The 19,992-nt window shown below is 39.4% G+C and overlaps 1 protein-coding gene across 4 annotated transcripts in view; it reads right to left on the bottom strand.

Moving 5' to 3' along the window:
• Positions 1-4,479: 4,479 nt before the first annotated feature.
• Positions 4,480-19,992, bottom strand: part of LOC130428784 (NACHT, LRR and PYD domains-containing protein 3-like) — a 38,189-nt gene continuing 22,676 nt past the window's right edge. For 2 of the 4 annotated variants that reach the window (XM_056757025.1, XM_056757027.1), the window contains 4 exons: positions 7,079-7,252; positions 6,545-6,718; positions 5,680-5,853; positions 4,480-4,896 (listed from right to left, as the gene is read on the bottom strand). In XM_056757025.1, coding sequence (XP_056613003.1) covers positions 4,884-4,896; positions 5,680-5,853; positions 6,545-6,718; positions 7,079-7,252 — 535 coding nt within the window. In that variant the 3' untranslated portion in view covers positions 4,480-4,883. The other 2 variants (XM_056757026.1, XM_056757029.1) reach the window with 2 other exon arrangements.

The raw sequence follows: 19,992 nt of genomic DNA, 5'->3' as shown, positions 1-19,992 counted from the left end.
GTTGACTTTTCAAAGAAAGATTTTCATATATTTTTGTCAACACTTGTGTCACAGAGATTTTACGTGAAACAATTTACACCCAAAAGACTTGAGAACACTTTTAAGATGTGAAATGAATGAAATATAATGTTTAAATTGTGTAAATTAAATGAAGTTAATCTGAGTAACTCGAGTAAATTATAATTGACCACAAATATTAAGTGTATATCAAAAATATGATTTGTTAATTAAATACTTAGTATACTATAATATAAGTGAATTTTAGAGAAATTAACTGTTGGATTTTTAAACTATTTTTAATATATTCCACTGAAAAATCATCTAAATTATTTAATTAAGTTAATATGACTGTTTATTATTGTATATATTTACAAAGCCACATGAATTATATTGAATTTGAGAACGTGAAGAATAAATACATGTGTGATAAGATTACACTTACAGTCTCTGTGTAAACCTGTAAATATAACAATCTGAAGCACTCGTGGACAATAATCCCACTGTGTTCTGAATCTGACAAATAATCTCACAAACTCTTCTTCTCTTATTGTTATCTAACTGACCTGGGGCCTGTACCATGATGGTAGTTGAACAAACTCTGGGTTACAGGATTGGTTCTGAGTCGACTAAACCAAATCGATGCAATCAGGCTTAATTGGTAACATGACGCAGCTCATGAACTTTCTCTGTCAACTCAAGCTTTGATCCTTAAACTATGATTACTCCACGCGCGCGTGCACATAAAACAGTGACGTCGGCACTGAACAACCAATCGCATTCAATATGGATAGAGCGAGAGCGATATATTTTTCCGCGCAGGAGCAAGAGATTATTCTTCAGAAATATGAAGAATATAGAAGTGTTTTAAAAGCACGCAGTAACACTTTGCTGCCAAAGCAAGAGAACAATCTTGGAGGAAGATTTCTGATTGCGTTAATGCGTAAATTAAACAATTAATGTAAAATTAATTAGGCTATATAAAAAATATATTAAATGCTAAAATGAAAATATGTGTATTCGTGTCGATACATGCATACATACATGCATAGTCTACATACATACATAAATACGTATGTATGTAAAATGTGAATGTATAGGCTAAGCTATTACATCAAGAAAGATTGATATTCATTGATTTTTAAATGCAACCCCAACTCCAAACGTTCCTGGCAGCAGATCAAGACAAAATACAAGAATATAATTCAAAGTGGTGAGTATTTACCACAACCTTTTATTATTTTTGCGAACACAAACGCTTGTTTGCAGCAAACAGAAAAAAGTGTGAAATGAGGAAAACTGGGGGAGGGCCACCTCCTCAAGATTACTGTGGCGGAGGAGTTGGCGCTGAGTAATAATAAGGGGCGGCCGATTATGGATGGGATTGCAAGTGCTGTACAGTCTGACCCTGGTGCTGGCTCCTCTAAGCAAGTGACACTGGGTATGTGTGTGCAATGCATTACTAATGTTTTAAAAAGAGTTAAATATGGCTGACTCTGTTCTGCAGTAGAGGGAAATACAGTGTCTCTGTTGAAGCCAGCACACATGCACACAGTCTCCTGCACAGAGTATACAGTAAATAATTGTCCTATCTGTTACTATTTATTTAAAGATTGATCTCAATGCAAATAAAAATAATTTCACATAGGCTTTATAGTACCCCTCCCTGAACATTAAGGCTGTGAAAGGACTTTCTGTTCACATAATCTGCTTCATGTTCTCCTAGCGCTGTGGAGAATGCAACATGTGTGCCCTCTATTGCTCCTATGACTCTAGGGAAACCTATCAAAGGAAAGAAAAATATATATTTAAAACCACTTCTAACAGGTAGCTATCGCATACTATTGTATAATAGATTATCTGAGTGTGAAATATATTATCCTTTATTTGCACAGTCCATTGAGCGGACCTGTCCTGACCTCCATTTCACTGCTGATTATACCCTGTATAATTATGATTAAAGCGCATTAATGAATTCCTTTATAAATAGTGGAATTTCAAAATCTATTTCAAAATGCGATTTAAAAAGAGGAATAAATAATTGGATTTACAAATTAAACTAGAAATAAAAGTTTTAATCCGTCATTTAAAAGACTACTTCTTTTAGCATTTGCATTTCCATTTCCCCTCTGCATTTCCTTATCCGATTTGCTATTCGATTTGCCAAATCATTTATCTTTTCCATTTAGCCTCTCTATTTACCATTTCCGTGACACTCTGGGGCCTTGCATGCTCAAACGAGGTAAAACAATGCAAATTAGCCGCGGTGAGACAGATGTAACAAGCTCTCTGATTGGCTAGTTCATTTTACGTCATGTTCAGAGGTGTGTCAGATGAGCAATGGAGAAGAGAGGATAGTCTGTTGTTCACTACACGTGTAACCAGCGAGTTATCAGCGCCTGCTTATTCTCTAACACAAATCATAGAAAATGAAACTTATTGTTAGAACAGGTTAAAACATTCATACTGCACGTGGAAGCAGCAGTGCTGCGCTCATTTTCGCGTCGAGTCTATTTATGATGCGATGCTTACGCGGAGTCAACGTGACATAAGTTACGGTGCTTATGGCCCAAATGCTTATAGATTCACGCGAAATGTAACAGTTTTACCATTAAAGCATGTAACTGATGTCAGCTGTGTTTTAATCCGCCAATATCTACTCTTTATGAAACCGCAAACACACACCATATGCATATAGTAGATGCAGTGCCGGTGTTACAAATGTTCTGTTACCCGTGATATTTTGAGACCGCAGTAGGCGCTGTTGTCACTGTCGACAATTCTCTACGCAAAGAGCGTAAATTCGGGCGAGGATGCGCTTTGTGCTCGTGCGCAGCTTTTTAATCTTGGGCAATAACGCGCTTTGTTCTCGTGCAAGTGTCTGTGAGCGGGCTTTTCGGAAAGTCTCTTAAGAGTGCTGACGTGACGTGAGTGGCTGAAGACGCAGATTGAACTGTACAAAGCAGGATCATTTAATTCCTCTACTGATTGTGTTTGGAATTATTGTGATTGCCATGGTAGTTGTTTTATAGCCAACATGTGAGTGTGTGTGTGTGTATTTGCACACGCACGCACACCTGCTCCAGGCGGGCTTCGTACCGGTTCGGTTCTGCACGGGAGTCGTGCGCTCTAGCGAGGAGGCTAAAGACTGCCTTGAGGCAGAGGAGTGAGGTTTACATACTTGCTCAGCACTTCACTTGCTTGACTCTGTTACATATATATATATATATATATGTGTGTGTGTGTGTGTGTGAGTGCATATTCACTTTTACCCAAATAATAGAACAGCAATCACGACAATTCTAAACGTTGTCCATTTAAGAAACATGAACATAAATGAGCTTTGTGTTATACATGCATACATCCATTATAGGCTGTAAAATGTACAAAATGTACAAGAACATTCCATTCCATTTTCTACCGCTTATCCGAACTACCTCGGGTCACGGGGAGCCTGCGCCTATCTCAGGAGTCCTCGGGCATCAAGGCAGGATACACCCTGGATGGAGTGCCAACCCATCGCATGGCACACACCTTCATTCACTCATTCACTCATTCACTCACGCACTACGGAGAATTTTTTCCAGAGATGCCAATCAACCTACCATGCATGTCTTTGGACCAGGGGAGGAAACCGGAGTACCCGGAGGAAACCCCCGAGGCACGGGGAGAACATGCAAACTCCACACACAAGTCGGAAGCGGGAATCGAAGCCCCAACCCTGGAGGTGTGAGGCCACCGTGCCCCCCTACATAAGAACATAATATTATAAAATGATGTTTATCATGTACAGAGTAACCTTGTAGTCAGCAGGTCACCATATTTCACGATGCACGGTAACAGGCTAAAAAAATCTGTTACCTTCCCCTGTTATACACAGAATATCCTTATTGTTCTTCATATTCACTCTTTTGACATCTAATGCCTTCTGTGTCTTATCCTGAAGAGCATTTAGCTGTGATGAGAACAGTGACTGTGGTACAGCAGGTCACCATATCTCACGATGCACGGTAAAGGCCTAAAAAAATCTGTTACCTTACCTTGTTTTATAATATATGGGTAAACTTTCTGAAATGAGTGACAAAAAATATTGACCTTGTCACTGTTCTCATCACAGCTAAATGCTCTTCAGAATAAGACATAGTAGGCATTATATGTCAAAAGAGTGAAAACGGAGAACAATGAGGCTATTTTGTGTAAAACAGGGGAAGGTAACAGATTTTTTTTAGGCCTTGTTTATTGTGTTGAACACAAAGAGAGATGTTTTGTTATTACCAACTATCAGTTCTGGGGCACCATTGACTAATATTGCAGGAAAAAATCCAGTCATATTCTTCCAATTATCTTCATGTTCAACAAAAAAAAGACATTTAATTAACATCTGGTGATTCTTGACAGAATTTTCATTTTTTTGTGAAGTATCCCTTTAATAACATGTTCATGTGAATCTCTTTCTATTTCTGATCCTTCTTCAGATGTTGAGACGCTTAAATTCATTTGTTTTATTGGTTGATAAAGTGAGTCACACACATAATGATCTTTACTGTACATCTCTGAACACACACACTAGATTTGCTCTATTTGATTTAAATCTACTGGAGTTTACACAACATTTGTGTGTGTTTACTGTCCTGAAAATATTGTGTAACATCATTTTCTTTTGATGAAGAAGTTTTTCAGTCACTTCATCAAGACTATCACAGGATTATGAAACTGAATGTGTGAATGATTGTTTTCAAACAGTGTTATCAGTGTGAGGTTTAATTGTGTCTTCAGTGTGTGTTGATTGTGTGTCTGTGATGTCACTATAGTGTCGTCTTCTTATTGTCCATCAGATGATACTGAAGATCACACACACACACCTTTAAACACACACATTACTGTCATCACCTGTAAGTCCTAAAAGAGAAACACAAAGACAGAAGTAATGTGTCATCACTACACATATCAACAATAATAAACTCACTTTAATCTTCCTCTGTTGAACTTATAACCTGTATTATATGTGTCATCTGTCACTTTATTGTGTAGATGTTTTGTGTATATATTGTGTGTTGTTATTTCTACAGTCTGTCAGTATTCTGCAGTGTCTGAAGCACTCAAGACTTTCACTCACTGCACACGTGTGATGATGATGATGATGATGATCAATAATAATGATCAAGAGCATCAAATAAAAACATCTACACATGTGTGCACAAACACTGAGGTGAACATCCATCAAACAAACAGCAGGAAATAAAAGAATAAAGCTCCACATCAATAATAATCATATGTTTAAGAAGAGTAAGATGACAGTATTAAATCCTGAAGTGAACAGACTCTTCATCACTGCACTTATAAAACATCAAGTGTGTTCATCTGCACACTTCACATTTACTCTTGTGTTTTATTATTCACAACTCATATGTGCTCCACAAACTGTTTCAAAAATATATAGTTTTTGTTTTCAGTTGGGCTAAAATCTCAGAAAGAACACATGAAGTTTGCTTGAAGTAAGTAATATTACTAGTCAGAGGGATAGAAAGATTTAAAAAATACATTATAAGGAAATAATAAAGAGAAATGTGTTAAAACAGAAACAGTGATCTTATAACAGCACCAGAGTCATTTACATTTATTTCAGTAAGTTTTTATAGTTGTTGAACGGTTGAAACATTTATTTAAATGAGCTCTACTCACATCACTGTCTCTAGTTTATAATGTGGATCATCTCTCAGCTCAAAGAGAAGCTTCTTTACTGAATCTCCTACATTATTACCAAACAGATCCAGATGTCTCAGGTGTGAGGGGTTTGATCTCAGAGCTGAAGTCAGAGCAACACAACCTTCATCTGTGATCTTACACCTCCTCAACCTGTAGAGAACAATAACACACACTTCAGTCTCTCACTTCAGCAGAATGTCATGAATGAAACACATATTACACTGAATAACATTCATCATCATGTTAAATCTTCACCTCATCATTAAAATGCTGTTCTCACGCTCTCACACCACACATCTGTTTTCTTACACAGGACCGTACGCACCATTGTTTCTATAGTGTGTCATCAAATGTGTGTAATAATTGTGTAAAAGCTGAAGTGTATTTAATGCTTCAAACATTTGATAACGTCTCAGTGGTCTAACAGCGCTCCTCAATGTCAAAATAAGTGAGGTGACCAACAACAACACTACAGCGTGAACAGAGACGTCTTTTTTCTTTGCGTATACATTTTGGTGTGTTTAAAAGAGGCGTTTTAGGAAGGTTTGAATGAGCCTGCGCTTTTAAATTAAACATCTCCTTTGGTTTGAGACTTTCATTTGTGCAATTTTACGTGTCTAATATAAGCATGAACAGACCAAAGATACAGAAAAACAAGAAATTACATCATATGATTATAATTATCAAATGTTTTGACAATCACAATACACTTATAATGTAAAGTTTTGTGTTTGTGTTTTCATGACATTCCTGCATTTCAAATACTCCCCAACCAACCCATGAACATGAATATAGAAGATGATGAACTAAGAATGTGTGACTATCAGAGAGATGATCTTACGTCAGTGTCTCCAGTTTACAGTGAGGATTCTCCAGTACAGTAGAGATCAGCTTCACTCCTGAATCTCCTACATTATTACCAGACAGATCCAGATGTCTCAGGTGTGAGGGGTTTGATCTCAGAGCTGAAGTCAGAGCAACACAACCTTCATCTGTGATCTTACACTGACTCAACCTGTAGAGAACAATAACACACACTTCAGTCTCTCACTTCAGACACACAGTAAGAGATGAGTTGTTGAAACACAGTTGTGTATGTACACATGTCATTGACATGTCAGTGCGGTCTGAAGTGAATGTGCTGCTTCTTCCTGTCGCTCACTGAACACAGTAATGTGCTCCTGCTCTTGTGCTTAACATTTATAAAAACTCACAATATTTATCACTACATGCTTTTATAATAACACACTAAATCTAGAAACAAAGTCACTAAGTTGACAACATTGACTAAACTTCCTTCAGGACTGAGATAAGAAATGTTTCTAATATGTATTTATAACTTGAGGATGAAATATAATGTTTTGTTAAATCTTACGTCAGTGTCTCCAGTTTACAGTGAGGATTCTCCAGTACAGTAGAGATCAGCTTCACTCCTGAATCTCCGACATTATTATCAGACAGATCCAGATGTCTCAGGTGTGAGGGGTTTGATCTCAGAGCTGAAGTCAGAGCAACACAACCTTCATTTGTGATCTTACACTGAATCAACCTGTAGAGAACAATAACACACACTTCAGTCTCTCACTTCAGCAGAATGTCATTATTAAATAAAAATAATGACTATATAAAATAATGTTTTATAAAATGACATCACTAAGATTTACATTTTCATTTGCTCAGAATAAAGTGTCTGAATTTATTACTTGTTCAGATGATTTTTTCAGAACATATGTGTTGTATAATGCACTTCTTACTGTCACATTAATGTACAATAACAGATCAGCTTGAATGTTAAAGTTGTGCTCAGAATGTTTAAAGATCAGCACAAACACTCTCATACAGTCGGTTTTGTTGGTCTGTTGGGTCAGATTGTGTTTTTATCACAAGTCAACTTCTCCAGAGTTCATGATCAAGAATGACGAGACACTTTATTTTGGTGTTTTGTTGCTGCGTGACCGAGTGTGATTGTTAGGTTTTACAAATGTTCCTCAGTTATGTCATCATTAAATAAACATTGAAACACACAAGAGTACCTGACACAATGTTTATAATAATGAATAGAGGAGAAAACCTGTTCGTACACAAAACAAACAAAAAGGAGCTTGTCGTTTTTGTGTATAATCCTGATCATATCCTGTATACTATGGGGCTTTTTATTATGTATAATAACGATCATATTCTGTATACTATGGGGCTTTTTATTCACCCCGGTTATGAAGAAGTATTCATAGGAATGTTTGTAACATAGACGTGTTAGTAGATCAGAAATCAGATTAACTTAGATGAGTATTAGAATCACGATAAGATTGTTTGAATGATATAATCAATATACTTATGCATGATAGAATCAACATACGTGTAGTAATTGATTTTTTAAACTATTTTAATCATTTTCAGCCATACAAAATCCAGTGATGCTTTAAAGGCCAGACCCAAATAAATTATAGCACAACTTATTTAAAAAAAAATGAGTCAAGGTTGAGACTCCACCATTAGACAAGAAACCGTGTTGCCTAGATTTAATGGTGACAGACAAGGACAGTTGGATAATACAAAATAAGAGATAGCATGAATTAACCTGATTGGTTTCGAAAGGAAACACCTTTGAGAAGTTTCACTATAACTAGAGGCTGGAAAACACAAAGTTTTCAGATGTTTTCGGAGACTTGGAACATCTCACTTTGTTTGACTTGTACAAATAAAATTAAATCTTTGACACCTGGACCTTTCTTGTCTGAGCAATTTTTTGAGCTTGAAGATCAACATTTTCCTCATCATATTTGGCGAGCCAGCCAGGAGTGGAAAGAGGCTGAAGGCATCTGACGACACCCGAGGGCGAACCATCCGGCTGACTGCACAGATCAGGTGAGCATACTTTTGTTTAGAGTTTAATATTTTGATATCTGTGTGGTCTGCCGGAGGTGAGTTCTGGGTAGAGTTGATGTCTGTAAAAAGCTTCTCCAGTCTAAGAACTAATTGACACTAATATTGCAGGAGGGCCCCAGGTCTCAAAGTAAAGAATGAATGTAGGTGATGTCTAGACATAATGTAAACAAGTGTTACCTGTTATGAGAAGGTAACAGCCTCTTTGAGAGGGCAATGTAAATAAGTGTTACCTGTTCTGAGAGGGTAACTGCTCGTTTTGAGAGGGCAATGTAAATAAGTGGTACCCGTTTTGAGAGGCTAATTGCCTGTTGTGAGAAGGCAATGTAAATTAGTCTTACCTGTTCAGAGAAGGTAACTGCCTGCTTGGAGAAGGCACTTATTTATTATATAAAAGAGAAACATGTGGGGATGTAGAATAGTTCTGTTTGTCTGCGTAAGTGTGTTAAGAAATTGAGAGAGTAGGAAGGAGGGGCCATTGGTCACAGTCCCAGAATGAGTAGCGACTATATGTGTGTGAGCATTCATGTGTGAAGGAGCAAGGGAGAAGATAGAAAACAATAATAAGTAAAGCCCTTTATTTTAAAAAGAATGAGTTTATAATATAAGATATAATTAAGAGTTTTCAATGTATTTTGGAAATATTTTTTTTATAAATAATGTGATATTTTGAAAAATAATAAGAAAATGTCATTGTATGCTGATATATTGTGACCAAAGTAAAAAGAATACGAAGTGTATAGGAGACGATCAGCGCATTGCCTTGTGAGAGCTCATATAGGACGAACACCTAGATAAAAGAAGGTGATATATTAGGGACGATCACGGCTGAAAGGCTGTATGAGAACCAACATAGGAAAATCACCCATAGTCACAATACGATGCATGTACTGCATTTTCTAAGCATATTGAATAATAAAGGATACAATAGTAACAAATGTTGTAAAAGAAGAGGTAGTTTGAGTCTAGATCTGGAAGTATCTGATTTATTAGTCTCAACCCAATACATTGTTATTTGAGCTTTAAGAGCATTCCCTCTTGGAAAGATTGAGTCTTATAATTTTTAGCATCAAGTTTTATGAACTACCCTTCCCTTCCCTAACAGCAACTGAATCTTGTTTTTATTTCAGTTATCTTTTTAAGAGAATTGATGTTGAGATTTTGATAATTGCACATAGAGTGATATAAAACCCTCATGCCCACATTGATCATTGATCTTAAATTAATTGTTAAATTTCATGTCTTAAAGCAAAAATCACCAATGGGGAAAAAGTTTATGTTGTTTTTCATTTCAGTTCACTGCATTACAGTTGCATAGCTGAAGAGGGGCCAGGCCTTGATTATTAGAGAAAAGAGGCCTTTCATAGTAAGATACTGACCCTAAGAAAAGTACTGTTTGAAACTAGGGGAATTGGAAATCACTTTTGGGAAGAAGATACATGGGTCAATGACGTGTTTTGTGTCCAAATTCATTATTTTCCTAAAAAGAATTTGAATAAATACATGTCATATATCAAATGGATCTACAATATGTCCTTTATAAGAATTATAACAATTTCATTTTATTGAAATTCAATAGATTTTTTGAGTTTTGGTGTATGAAAGACCAAAAATGTCCAAAAAGGTGTTGCGACCGTCCGAACATACAAACAGAGAACAAAACTGAGAAATAAATGTTAATTTTCTCAATAAAATTCTTAATAAAATATTTTGGCATGATTTTATGTTAAATTTCTTATATATGAGGGGAAAAATACTCAGTGCTAAATACATTAAATGTATATTATTTTAAATTAATATATGGTCGCACCACCTGACATTTTCTTATTTGTCATTGACCCACATACATTGATGCGGAAGGGGTAGAACATATTCTGTTAGGAGAAAGAAAAGACTGGTACCTGAATCAACTGACAGAGATTCGAAATTTAGAAATTGCCCAATCGGAGTGGCCTTACATAAATTGGGAAAAGATTGTAAAAAAACTGTTGTAAAGTAAATGTATTGAATCACTACCTGAATGAAGTCTGTGCTTACCAGCATAACAGTTCTAATTGTCCCTCAGGTCTGACAGCAAGAACTTTATTGATTCAAAGGATCCCCAATGGTATGCTTAACAGGAGCTTACTATGAGATAGGAGAGCTGCGGGGGTTTTCCTTAGGGCGAGGACAGATTGGGCGGCTTACTGGTTTCCCCGAGGTGAGAGTCTATGCAGAAACTCAATATGTAAATTGGACAAGCAAGATATTAAGTACTTGGAATGAAAGTGGAGAAGTGGTTCCTCAACAGTTTGTGGCAGTAACTTTGAAAAAATTGGTGATGGAAATAGCCCCAGAGAACCCTAGATCTTGGTTTGCACCTTAATGCTTAAATAAACAAATGAAATACATTTAAAATCTCTGTACTTTTCTCTTTATAATAGTATATTTAAGAATAATACTGATTTGTGCATTGTTTAAGTATGTCATCCACCCCTGTAGATTTGTTGGGGTCCAGATACCCGGTATGAAAAACTCAATAGAAAGAATATCTAAAAAATGGGCCGCAAGAACCAAAAACTTGAGAACAATATGGCCAGAAAATGGTACCTTTGATGTAACAGTGTGTCAGGAAATGGAGGGACTAATTAAGAACTATAAACCAAAAGACAGAAGCAAAAAACGAGAAGAAAAGAGAAAATTAGAACAGGAAGTACTTAACCTGTTCAAAAATGAAGGAATTAATTTTCTGAAAAATATGAGAAAAATAAGAGAAGTGATAAAAAAGGATGATGGGAAGAATGAAGAAAACTTTGAGAAAATGACTCACCCACCTATGAACCTCCCAGCCAAAAGTTAGAAAAGATACAAACATCAACTCAAATGCCAATGGTAGCAATATCATGAGATGTCAAAATAGAAGGACAAGTAGAAATAGGTGCAGAAACACCTGAGGAAAAGAGAAAGAAAGCAGAAAAGAGAAAAGGTGACAGGGCTAGTCAACAATCCCCAGTTTATAGAGACCAAGAAGATGAGGAAGGCAGAGGTGCATGCGGTCCTGATCCTTATAGAGGACTTGTAGAAGCACTGAACAACATAACAAAGAGACGTGAGGAGACCTACGACAGTATGACAGAAGATCTAATACAAATACATACAGATTCTGCACATGCTTTAAGTCAAGTTTCAGGCAAAACTCAGAAGGAGAAGAAGATGATGCCCCTAAAGTCAGCAGCCAAGAAAAGACACAACGTCCAACAATCGACAAAAGAGCCCCTCCGGGATCAGCCTCAAGAAGCCTTACAAGAGGGGAGCAAAAGCGGGTCACAGGGAGTCTCGATATCCAGGATGCAGACCCTGAGCAGTGGCACCTGCCCTGGACCCGAATGCCAAAGGGAAGACTGACAAGATCCTCTACATGTACCACATGCCTACCTAAGTCGCGTGACACCAAAGAAGGAAAGCAGTTCCCCATATTGATAAAAGGGGCTCAAGCACAATATGTGCCATGGGCGTCACAAGATCTGGTTGCACATCTACCAAACCTAGATGAAGGGGCAGGCAAGTGGATCAGACTGCTGGAGGAGGAGAGAACAGGAAAGCTATTGGCATTGGGAGATATCACGGCACTCCTTGCCAAATGCGTGGGAAGTTCCAAGCTGAATGAACTTTTAAGAGCAGCAGACATCCAAGCTATAGACACCTCAGATCTGGATGGACACCCATTCGACAGATATAGAAGGGTTATATGGCTTAGGTTAAGAGAAGAATTTCCCAACCGCATTGATCCCAGAGCACTCAAAGGAGAACAGATGGGAGAGGAAGAGAACCCTGCCACCTACATATAGAAACAACTGAGAAAGTGGAAGCAAGAACTTGAAAGAGTTCCTGATGAAGACTTATTGATGACGACATTGTTCAGGAATGCTGTTGTTGATGCAATGCCTCCGCTAGTGAAGACCAAACTGGAAGATGTAGTGGGTCTGAAATCCAAGTCACATAAAGAGTTCTGTGATCATGTGACCCATGCAGTCGGACAGTATAGAAGAAATGAACTAAAGCTGAGGAACCAAGAAAAAGAACTTCAAAGAAAACTGGTACAGCTGCAGCTCGAAGAACTGGGAAGAAAGAAAAAGATGCAAGCCGTGGTCAAAGACAAAGACGAATAAAAAGATCATGCAGCAATGATGGCTCCAGTAAATGTCCCAGTTCCTATGACACAGCAACCGAGTGTAGTCACTGTGCAACAGACACCTGGAAATGGACCTCAGCAGCCAACACAGATTTGGCCCAAGGCCTGGGCAAGGAGAGCAAGGAAGACAGAATAGAGGAAGGAACTCATGCTGGGGATGTGGGCAACAGGGGCACAACAGAAGAGAATGTCCCACCAACTCTTGGAATGCAAACCAGCAACAAGGTTCCCAATGGCAACCAGGCCAACAACAACGACCTCCATGGGAAGGTCAGAGGCAACAGAGACCCCAATGGCAGGAAGGGCAACAGCAACCCCAATGGCAAGAGCGGAATCAACAGGGAGCCCGCTGGCAGGACCAACAAAATCAACCAGAACAAGGACAACAGCAACAGTCAACCCATGGTGAGGTCCAGATGTTGGATACTAGGGCTGCCAAGAAGATGCTACGGGATGGGGTCAGCACCCACTGATTACGGAAGATGCTGATTGAGAACCAATGCTGCAGGTCAATATTGAAGGCAAGAACACACCAATGATGATAGACACTGGAGCAACTTATACATGTATAAGTTCAAGTCATGCCTCACACCTCCCCATGTCTGGAAAGTTCACAAAGACAGTAGGATTTTCCGGGCAAACTCAGCTAATTCCAATAACGGCTCCAGTGCGTCTGAGGACAAAGGACAAAGAAGTAACTCTGCCTATTCTAGTATCAGAGCAGACCCCTGCTAATCTGTTAGGGAGGGATGCCCTATGTACATAGGGCATCCTATTTACATAGGGTAGATGTTTCCATTTGGTAGATGTGCAAATATCCAATGCCTACTGGATTTTTTTTTTTTTAACTACTAAACTCGGACAAAACAGAAGTTTTACTTACTGGACCGAAAACTGCTATGCGTAACAACCAAGAATACTGCTTAACGATTGACGGATGCCCCATAAAATCCTCGTCATCAGCTAAGAATCTTGGCGTTGTATTCGACAGTACTCTGTCATTTGAAAGCCATGTCGCCAACACCTGTAAAATTGCATTTTTCCATTTTAAGAATATATCTAAATTACGTCATATGCTGTCACTGTCAGATGCAGAGAAATTAATTCATGCATTCATGACATCAAGACTAGATTACTGTAATGCACTTCTAGGTGGTTGCCCTGCGGGCCTATTACAAAAACTGCAACTGGTTCAAAACGCGGCAGCTCGAGTTCTTACACGTACAAAAAAGTATGAGCATATAACCCCGGTTCTGTCAACTGACAGGGGTCCTGTCAGTTGGTAATACCTAGAATTTCAAAATCAAGTGCAGGAGGTAGATCCTTTTCTTATCTAGCGCCTAAACTTTGGAATATTCTTCCCTGCACGGTCCGGGAGGCAGACACACTCTGTCAGTTTAAATCTAGACTAAAGACTCATCTTTTTAATCTTGCATACACTACACCTCCATAATATTAATCCTCAGAGGATTTAGGCTGCATTATTTAGATCAACCGGAACCAGGAACACATCCAACAACAAATGATGTACTTGTTGCATCAAAGAGTGCAGAACAGTACTCTACTCTCAGCCAGTCTTGTCTCTTTGTTCCAAGGTTACCGCAGGATGCAGTTCATGCCCAGACCTGATGGCAGAGTTTAGAATGGGAAGCGGTGACCTGACAAGAGCTAAGAGGATAGAGCTGGATAAAGGACGCAACAACTTTGTTTTTCCTACAACATTTCAAATGCTATTAGATTGTTAATGATAATCTTAAATCCTTAATTTTTATATTTTTATTAAGCCTTGTTGTGCAAGCACTGTTGAGCTTGTGCAGAGGCAGCAGCTTTTGCCAGAGGGGAACTGGAATCCCCTGGTTGGGCCTGGGTTCCCCTGAGGGTTTTTTTCTCGATGGGAGTTTTGGGTTCCTCACCACCGTTTGCATATTGTTTTGCACTATGTGCCTGGCCGGGGGGGCTGCTTTAGAATTCATACTTGTATTAAATGTGTCTCATGTACAGCTGCTTTGTAACAATGAAAATTGTAAAAAGCACTATATAAATAAAGTTGAGTTGAGTTGAGTAAATTAAAGCTACAAATATCATGTTCCCCTGAAGGTATTTACATTAGCAGCAATGGAGTTAGGCCAATGGTAGTTACAACCCCCCAGGTCAATGCCTACTGGATAGGAGATTTAGAGGAAGAGGTCGGAAAGACAGTGCATAAATGTGAAAAGTTTGTTAAAGAACAGCTCAAAGACCCTAAACTACCTGAATTAGAATTTCACTGTACCATGATATATGACCCACTGAGAAGAGTAGACATAGAGAAAAAGTGGTTGCAAGAAACCAAAGATAAGAAAGTTCCCCTCATTTCACAGCATGTAGTTATAGGACCACAAGGAGCGGCATTACAAGTTGACAGTAATGATTTTATTAAAGAATGGTTCCAGATCCCAAACTCAGTCCCCCATATTGCATTATATTTAGAGCAGGGAAGTGAGAACAAAGACATAGGCCCAATGATGAAGAAAGCCAAGGGAATACAATGGAAAAGCACAGACAACCCCTTAATTTTTATTTCAGCAGATAAACATTTCATGAAAATTGCATGTGCAACTATTATGCAGGGAACTCCTAGAGAGGTGGAAGTCAGTAATCAGAGAAACATGAATTTGGAAATCATCTTAAAATGAAAACAAAGATGAAACAAACGGAGCTAATTGAAGAAATGGAGCAATTAGTTCCTGAAAAATTGTGGTCAAAACATGACATGGATGTTGGGCTGATAAAATCTGCTAGCCCTATAGTCATTAAGACAAAAACAGGGGCTAAGTTGCCACACAAGTACCAATATCCATTAAAGCCTGAAGCAATAAAAGGCATCAGATGTAATATAGAAGGACTAACCACAGCAGGAGTGCTGTTTGAGACATTTATTTTTTAATTTTTTATTTTAGTCTTCTTTATCCAAAGCGACTTACAGTGCACTTATTACAGGGACAATCCCCCTGGAGCAACATGGAGTAAAGTCTCTTGCTCAAGGACACACTGGTGGTGGCTGCTGGGATCGAACCAGCAACCTTTTGATTTACCAGTTTAGTGGTTTAACCCACTAGATCACCATCTCCAGAGACATCCAGTCCTTGTAACACTCCTATATTGCCAGTTACCAAAGCGGATTAAGCAAAATGGCGCTTGGTGCATGATTTAAGGGCAATCTATGAAATAGTAGAAGATTGGCCAGCAGAAGTTCCGAATCCTTACACCCTGCTTACAAATGTGCCGCCTGATGCTAAGCATTTTACAGTGATTGATCTTTGCTCTGCCTTTTTCAGCATTCCTTTGGCAGAGAGTAGCAGGCATTTGTTTGCTTTTACATATGAGGGGAAGCAGATATCCTACACTAGGGTCCCTCAAGGGTTCCGCCATAGCCCTCACATATTTCATCAGCTGTTAAAAGCTGATCTGGAAGATCTAGTACTGGACAGTACACTTCTCCAGTATGTGGATGACTTGTTGATCTGTACCCCTACACTTGAGCAATGCCACAGAGATTCCATTAAAGTTCTGAATAGATTAGCAGAAGGAGGACATAAAGCCTCAAAGACAAAGCTACAGTATTGTCTTCTCCAGGTAGAATACTTGGGAAGATTAATTGCATATAAAACCAAAGCAATATCACAAAGCCAATTGGAAGGAATTAGCAAAGTGCCGCTTCCACAGACTGTTGGTCAAGAACCACACTCAGATGGAATAATGATGCGACAATAGCATTCAAATCCATTAAAAGAGAACTGCAAAGTGCTCCAGCTCTCACAAGTCCTGACTATACAAAACCCTTTCACCTCTATGTAGCTAACAGAAAAGAGGGATATGCCTCTGCAGTATTAATGCAGGAGACTTGTAAAGTGAGGGGAAAACAGCCCATTGCCTTTTATAATACAAGGTTGGACATTGTAGCACAGGGGTATCCTCCTTGTTATCAAGGACTTGCAGCTGTATATTATGCTTATGAGAAGGATTCTACTTTGACTATGGGATACCCTGTGATAATGTATGCACATCACAAGGTGGTGGAAATGTTGGAACAAGGTAGATTTGTTTTAACACAGGCCAGAAGCCTGGAATATTCAGCTCTTTTGAAATATCCTGATGTAACATTGAAACATTGTGCTACTGTAAACCCAGCAAATTACATACCTCTGGATAATGAAGGCACGCCATATGATTACATGTCTGAATCATTGGCGTTTCCCCTTCTTAGACCAGATTTAGAGTCTACGCCCATACTAAATGCGGTGGCTGATTATTTTGTAGATGGCTCTTGCTTCAGAGACCATTTAGGAAATCATGCTGGTTTTGCTTTGGTCAAACGAGAAGGAAATGAATTCCTTTCTGTAATTTCCCAGCACTGTGAACAGCCTTGTTCAGCACAATTGGCTGAGTTGAAAGCTTTGACCACAGCTTGCCAGCTAGCAAAGGGGCAAATTGTAAATATTTATACAGACTCTGCATATGCGCATGGAGTTTGTCATCTTTATGGAGCAGTTTGGAAACAAAGAGGGTTCAGAAAAAGTGATGGTTCCCCAATACAGCATGCCGAGCAGATTGTACAGTTAATCTCGGCTATGATGAAACCTAAACTGCTGGGTATTATTGCCAGGAAAGGGAAATGACTCTGTAATACAAGGAAATAATGCTGCCGATGCAGAAGCTAGAAAAGCCTCAGGGAGCAAAGCTGCTTTAATGGCCCCCATGGTGTTAATACAACCAGAGCCCAGAATTACAGACCTTGCTCGCATACAAGAGCAGGCAAGTGCTGTCGAACAATCAGTATGGCAGCAAAGGGGGGCCACAAGAGATGTAAATGGAGTATGGCGATCTCATGAAGGACTAATCATTGCACCACATGCTCTATTGACTGCGTTAATTTCTGAGACACAAGGATTTGATCATTGCGGTCGAAATGAGATACTGAGAAAAATCAAGCAACAAGGGTATCGGTCACCTTATTTGCAAGCAACAGTGAATGATTTTCTAACAGGGTGTGATATTTGTGCTCAGCACCTATAGGACACATCCCTGTACCCGAGGAACCTTTTAAACACTTGGTAATGGATTATGTCGACATGATCATTAAGTCAGAGGCAAAAGATACATGCTGGTGATAATAGATAGATTCAGCTGATGGGTGGAGGCTGTGCCATCATCAGACCAGGGCTCTGGGACTGTGATCAAGTTTTTGACAAGAGAAGTGATTCCCAGGTTTGGAATTCCATCTGAGATCAGTTCGGACAACGGCTCCTAATTTATTCAAAGAACTGTAAAAACTGTCTTGCAACAGTTGGGAATAAAACAGCGGCTAGGCTGTGTCTACCATCCCCAATCTCAAGGAATTGTGGAGAAAGGAAACGGGACCCTAAAGGCAAAGATTAGCAAAATCTGTGCAGACACCAAATTGAACTGGGTAGATGACTAGCGCTAATGAACTATCACATGCAAACTAACAGGACTACAAATTTGACGGTGCCCTACTTAAGAGCCTTATTATGGACCGCCTTTGGAACAATTGCAAGTTGAGTTAAGAACTTACATGAGACCATTAACTGCTATACATGAGGCTATATCTTCACAGGAGCAATGTCGATGGCCTAGAGAGGACGTAGAAGCTCCATGTGCAATCGTTCCAGGAGACAAAGTGTATTTAAGAGACTTCAGAAGAAAATGGAATGAGCCAAGGCGGGAGGGGCCCTACACAGTCACACGAGCAACACCAATGGCAGTACAAGTGGAGGGGAGCACTACCTGGTACCATCTGAATCACTGCGCCAGAGTACCACAACTTTGACGGCGAAATCCTGAGCAAACTGATGAAGAGGACTAATCAGAGACTTCAGACGAAGGTCAGAGCCAAGGTAATAGTCAGAGAACCCCTGAGGGGATTCCAGAGTCCACCCCAGAGACGCCTAGGGCAGCTGAGGACAACCGGAGCAGCTCCCACAGCACAAGCCAGAGCAGAGGACACAGCAGGAGGCGCCACACCAGGAGCCAGAGCCGGCACAGTCAGAGCACGGATCACAGCCAGAGCAGGAGCCCGACAAGCCAAGACGGAGCACAGAACAGGGACACCCGGAGGAACATGCTATCAGGACTATATACGATCCTGACATACATGGGGAACATAGTGCGGCTCGAGATAGCCGCTATAGACCAGAACCAGACACCACCCCAACCACAACAGGCGCCGGTGAACCATGGCCAGACCGGGAGATCCAGGACCTTATGGTCATGGTACTACTCTTGATGAGCATGGTGCAGACCATACCACAGACCGAGAGCTTGCATGCCCAGAATTATCCGCCGAACAACTACTGGCAGAAGAGTTCCCAACAATTGACTTGTCAACACTTGAATGGACACCCTACGATTTCAACATGAGATGAAGTGTCCCAGTTTGAGAGACTTTGGGACATTGCTATTCAAAATGAGTGGTTCAGGTGGGCACACTTCACAGTGGATCAATCGTACATGGATAGTTGCGTGTTTTGCACCCTGTCACCATTGAGCAAACTGTTTGTTGTACCAAACCCGTATGATTACAGACATTGCGCTCGACATTATGCAGTTCAGTGCAGTGCCAAGAGAAAAACTGTTCCTTTTTGCCATGCAGAATGCTTAGCACTGGCAGGACGTGAAAACAGGGAACTTTAATATGCTCATTCATTAAGGGGAAAGGAGTGTATGGATATTGATGTGAGGATCCCAACAAATATGATTGAAGTTCCAGTAGTTTATGAAATAGATTATACATTGCAGCACGAATGTTATAATAGTACAAATGAAAAAGAGGGCAATAATGTGGGAATTTTTGAAGGGAATTGTATAACTATTTGGCATTTAGACAAGACTATGAGATGACAGGAGGGGATAATAAGACAATGGGATAATAAGTTTGTTTCCGCTACAATTACAGATAATTTCACAGTGATAGGATGGGAAGATTGCCCAAAAATGACAATAGGATGGCCCTTGATTGAATCTTACGAAAATCAGGCTAATGCTATAGCTGATTACTTTTGGATTTGTGGTGGAGGTAAACTAAGACCAACACTACCAAAACACTGGAAAGGTTTATGTGCAAGAGTAAAGCTAATACAAGATGCCACTATGATTACATGGGATCCAAATGAGAGTGTTAAAAGGGAGCCAAAACAGAAAATAGTGAAAAGGGCCTACCAAAGTGACCCAAATGT

The sequence above is a fragment of the Triplophysa dalaica genome, chromosome 9 (assembly GCF_015846415.1).
Source record: "Triplophysa dalaica isolate WHDGS20190420 chromosome 9, ASM1584641v1, whole genome shotgun sequence".
Lineage (NCBI taxonomy): Eukaryota > Metazoa > Chordata > Actinopteri > Cypriniformes > Nemacheilidae > Triplophysa > Triplophysa dalaica.
The sequence above is the reverse complement of the archived record's forward strand: the minus strand, read 5'-3'. Positions and strand labels throughout refer to the sequence as shown.